General features: G+C 34.1%; 1 protein-coding gene across 1 annotated transcript in view; it reads left to right on the forward strand.

Annotated features, from left to right (window-relative positions):
- Positions 1-895: 895 nt before the first annotated feature.
- The window catches only part of PRKRIR (protein-kinase, interferon-inducible double stranded RNA dependent inhibitor, repressor of (P58 repressor)), a 14096-nt gene continuing 9523 nt past the window's right edge, over positions 896-5468 (forward strand). The window contains exons 1-3 of the mRNA XM_010847552.1: positions 896-988; positions 1069-1189; positions 4763-4870. Of these exons, the coding sequence (XP_010845854.1) occupies positions 1175-1189; positions 4763-4870 (123 nt within the window). The 5' untranslated portion in view covers positions 896-988; positions 1069-1174. The remainder of the gene's footprint in view (positions 989-1068; positions 1190-4762; positions 4871-5468) is intronic.

Consider the following 5468-nt stretch of genomic DNA (forward strand, 5'->3'; position numbering starts at 1 on the left):
TCTAGCAATATGGCAATTGTTTTATACTGAGTTTTCATACCAAATAATTTAGGTGTTGAAATCAAAATGTTTATAATCACATTGTACAACTATGTCAGAATGTGATTAAAATACATCTTAGGCATCGTCACTGTATAGTAATTAATACCTCTTGGTCAAATGAAATGCTTTACAATTTTAGATAATCAACATTTCACCATGGTAATTTTGTTTTCCTGAAATTTCTACCAAGAGCTTAGTTTTGCTCTTTTAGGTGCATAGAACATTTCTATCCTCTTTCAAAACAGTTTAGAGCAGTGTCTGGTACAGTCCATGGGGTCACAAATAGACACGATTTAGTGACTAAACCGCAGCAGCAGCAGCTGGCTCTTAATAAGTGCTTAATAAGCATTATGATGATGAAGATGATGTTAGTTTTTTCCTACAGATATTTAAGCACCAAGAGGACATGGACTTTGTCTCAGTCACTATCTCTTAACACCATCTGTGTACTAGATTGTGTAGACACAATTCCTGCGTTCATGGAGCTTACAATCTAGTTTGCACATATCGTTGTAGATAACCATGTTTATAATAAAGCAGATGAATATAGCCATTATGCTTCCATAATAAACTCTAGTTATTTATAGAACATCTACTTCGTAGTTTTCTACAGTGACAATGTGTTTTCATATGCTTGTTTAAGTTGAAATCCTAAGGGAAATGTTAAGTCATCGGCCTCATGGTTGTGCAGTTTTTTGCTTGTACTGCTGATTATTAAGTCCTCTCTGATGCTAGGATGTCCTGGGAGTTGAAAGATTCAAGTTTAAGTTCTAGTTTTACTGCTAATTTTGTACATGACTCTGACAAGTTACTTCTTAACCTTGTCTGTAAATGAATGTACTAAATGATTTCTGAGGTTTCTACCAGCTCTCATTTTGTTGTTAATCAACTTCTCCAAATTATATTTTTTGGGTCTAGGGGAGCAGAAGTCTGTTATCCATAACAGGTATTTACCTTAAAACTGAATGCTGAAATTTAAATGTTAAGCTCATATTCTGTAGTTTTATTTTGGCTTTATTTTTGTAGATGCCAGAAGTGGGTGGAGAACTGTAGGAGAGCAGACTTAGAAGATAAAACACCTGATCAACTAAATAAACATTATCGATTGTGTGCCAAACACTTTGAAACTTCTATGATCTGCAGAACTGTAAGTAAGCAGAGGGTTTGTTTTTTTGTTTGTTTTGTTTTCACTCACTATTTGGTTGGAAATGTAAATCTTTATATATTAATGTTGGAGAGTATCCTTACACCCTGCCACTTTTTTTTTCCTTTAAGATGAAGACAGATTTGGAACTTAATAGTACCTATTTTGTTCTTAAAAACCTTTGTGTATATGTGTGTGTGTGTTTTAACCCTTCTATTTCTGATGCCCCATGCCCACTTTATCAAAGGTCACCACTTTTTAAACTTTTTTTGTAGCCTTCAGAAAATTTTAGATGATTATAAATGTGTATGTTTAAGGTGAATTTGGCATTTTTATTTGGAACAGCTTCTCTAGAGCTTTTATATGAGTGAAATCTTCATCAAGGCATAGAGCTGTTTGCAAATTTTTGTGTGTACTGTTAAAACCTACCCTTAATTTTTATGTGCTGGATATAACAGGAAGCAAATCATACAGTTCATGTGACAAAAACATTTTCATCAGTAATTTGCAATTTCATATCAAGACCTGAGTTTCTCAGTCTTACTACAGTTAACTGTAAATTTGTCCAGGTCACTTTTCCTCTCTTAGCCCCCCAATTTCTAATGAAGAATTTAGACCAGATAATTCCTGAGGTCTAAGATTTTTAACCGTCTGTGATTCTGTTACTGCTTTGATTCGTAAAAGGCACAGATAAGACAGATTTGATTAAAATGAAGCAGACTTGAAACACTTTAAAAACTAGTTAGGAAGACAATTTTGTTAAGTATTCTTGCTTAGGTATGAAAACAAATATTCTTGTTTAGGCATAACTCAACAGTTATTGGGATAGACATAAACTTAATTTGAAGATACACTATATATTGTTATGCAGCAATTTATTTTGATATTTTTTTCAGATACATTTTGCAGAGGCATCAGAAAACTAAAGAATGATTGGGTTATTTTATTTCTCAAAATTAATTGAAGCAGATACTTGTGAAGTCATTGGGAGGTGAGCCTATTCCGGTTCAACAGTTTAATCACAAATATTTGAGGGATATTTTTGCCTTGCTTTGTTAACAGGGTAACGATCAAAATAAAAGATTTCATATGTTTAAAAGGCAAACTTTATGTTCTTGACATTAAATTAAAATATCCCAAATTATTTTGAATACACACACCATATGAATTTTAAAATTTTTATTTTATTAATAAATACCATGTCTTAATCAGTTAATTCCAACAAGAATGTGAGAAATATAAAATATATAGTTCACTTCTATTCTTGTTTAGTCAGAGCATAGAACAGAACTATTTTTACTTTTTAAATTTCCACATAATTTTTTAATCTTGAATCCGTTATTGCAAATGTGAGAGATTTTCATTCTCCACATATAGAAAATATTGCTGTTAAAAGCTGGATTATCTAATGTTTATACCCAAATGTCGTAAGAGTTTTGAATTCATTAGTTTGGCATTTAAGATCTCATCAGTAAACATTTGTTGTTAGTTCAACCAAAGCTAAATATTATCTCTGATGCTAAAGTAAGATCATTACTTTATACTCAAGCCTTCATTCAGCAAAGATTAAATTTTGATACTGAATAAAAATTGTCATGCACAGGAATAGAATGTAGCCTTTTTTGGCATGGGTACTTAGAGTGGGTGTAAAAATATTGCATGTTTTTCATTCATGTGTTGTTTTTTGGTCTGTAATACCTTTGCTTTATAGAAGATTAATTTTATACCAATTTTTTAAGTTCTTCATGGTGTTTTATCCCTCCTCTGTTTATTTAATTGGAAGATATCAAGACTTGACTCTGTATATGGATATGGTTTTGCTTTTTGAGATGTTTGCCAAGCAGGAAAGCTAAAGCACTTAGGGTATAGTATTGTGTTTGTGCCCTTCAGTGATTGTGTACCATATCAATCCCTGATTGAAACTCCGTAGTAGACTGAGAATAATTGGCCCAGCACTAGAAGTTGAATGTTATCAAGAAATAGATTTTCTTCTTTGTGTTTTCCCTGAGGCTTGTGATTGAACTAGAAAATATTGAATAGAAATAGAAATTCTTCCCAAATGTGTGTAACAGTTCTTTAGATAAAACTTAAGTGTGTTCTCTTTAATTATATATTTTTCCATCATATTTTCCTAACCTTTCCTTGAGTTAAAAAAATATGGGGATTGTTACTTTTGTTTGACATATACTTTGAATGTGCTTTATTAGCTTTGAAACAATCATTGCTCCCACAAAAGCTTTTTAAACTGAAGTGTGTTTTGTTTTTATCAGTGCAAATTTGGGAAGGCACAGTTTCTTTGGACTAGCTAAGGGAATGTAGTAGCAGTTATTCATCTGTTACTCTACCTCTTAATAAACTTCTTGTCCCTACCTGACCTCTGGTCTTTCTGGCTGTGGGAGACTGTCACCATCTAAATTTGCATTCAGTTTCTAGTCAGATTGAATTAGTTTATAAGGATAGAGAATGGTCATCCTTCAGTGACAAGAATATTATAATTAGAAGGAAATTTAGAAATACCTGGTTCAGTGTTTGCAAAAATGTGATTATGTGTATAACTTGTGGCACATGAGTGATAACAAGTGGCACATGAATCAGTTTTTATCTTAAATTTTGTAATATGTGTTAAAAATATAACTAGCTCATCAAATCATTATTTTATAGTTTTTATTCCTTAAGATTTTGTTAGTTAAAAAAATGAGTCAATTATGAAAAAGTATAAGTGGTTGGGTAACTGAAATGGTCAGCATTATGATCATTAGTGTGTGAATAACTTCATCTAATTCAATACCTGAGTTTTATTCAAAAGAAGAAACTGAGTCCAGAAAGGAAAAGTATTTGTCCAGGGTCTCAGAGTGAGTCACTGGTAGATTAAGGGCTAGCCCCTAAGCCTCCTCTGAAAGTATTAGTCGCTCAGTAGTGTGCAGTTCATTTTGACCCCATGAACTGTAGCCCACCAGCTTCTCTGTCTATGGAATTCTCCAGACAAGAATATTGGAGTCGGTAGCCATTCTCTTCTCCAGGGGATCTTCCCAACCCAGGGGTCAAACCTGGTTCTCCTGCATTGCAGACAGATTCTTTACTGTCTGAGCCACCAGGTCTTGGTCTCTTGGTCTCTTGGGTCCTCGTCAGTACTATTTCACAGTGCCTTAATGCTTCTCAGTAATAGTAGCAAAAGAGGAGGGAATGGCAGGTAAAGGAGGGAAGAGTTACTATGAAATGTATAAGAGGATAGCTTATTTGAGAAACTTCTGTGCCTGCTTTACTTTGTAGGCTCATGGAAGAACAGAAAAGTAGCGGGAAGATTGAATTAGAAAAAAATATATATAATACAAATACATTCTACTTTTTATGCCTATCATCAGTTCAGTTCCTTCATTTATAAGATTGCCAGAAGGACAAATGTAAAAGGAGTTAGAAATAGTTAGCTGATCTGGACTGACATCATCAATTCTGCAAGTCTCTACACTTTAGAATTGGAGTTGAAGTAGTACTGGGGAAATCATTAACAATCAATTTTGTTTGTGTGTAATGTATTTTTAAGGACTGTTTCTGCATTAATGCATTTTTCTTTTTCAGAGTCCTTACAGGACAGTTCTCCGAGATAATGCCATACCAACAATATTCGATCTTACCAGCCATTTGAATAATCCACATAGTAGACACAGAAAACGAATAAAAGAATTGGTATGTCAGTGTGCTTCCTCCAGCTTTTCTATCCTCTATAATATTATGAAATGTAGTATAGATGCATTCATGTTAACATTGAACCAAGTTACTCTCTATATCAGGTGTAGCATTATGGGGGATTAATGCCATGGTTATTGAAGTAGCATGGACCTAAGATATTTAGTTTGTTTTAGTATTTGCTTTGGAAAATCTTCCTCAAATTTAGCCAGTTGATACTTGTTGACTTGAGCCAAAGTATGCAGTTAATTCAGTTTAGTTCTGTTCAGTTGCTCAGTCATGTCTGACTCTTTGCCACCGCATGGACTGTAGCATGCCAGGCCTCCCTGTCCATCAACAACTACCAGAGTTTACTCAAACTCATGTCCATTGAGTCAGTAATGCCATCCAACCATCTCATCCTCTGTTGGCTCCTTCTCCTCCTACCTTCTGTCTTTCCCAGCATTATGGTCTTTTCATATGAGTCAGCTCTTTGCATCAGGTGGCCAAAGTATTGGAGTTGTAGCTTCAGCATCAGTCCTTCCAATGAATATTCAGGACTGATCTCCTTTAGGATGGACTGGTTGGATTTCCTTGCAGTCCAAGGGACTCTCAAGAG

The sequence above is a fragment of the Bison bison genome, unplaced genomic scaffold, assembly GCF_000754665.1.
Source record: "Bison bison bison isolate TAMUID 2011002044 unplaced genomic scaffold, Bison_UMD1.0 scf7180017864251, whole genome shotgun sequence".
NCBI classification, from domain to species: Eukaryota; Metazoa; Chordata; class Mammalia; order Artiodactyla; family Bovidae; genus Bison; species Bison bison.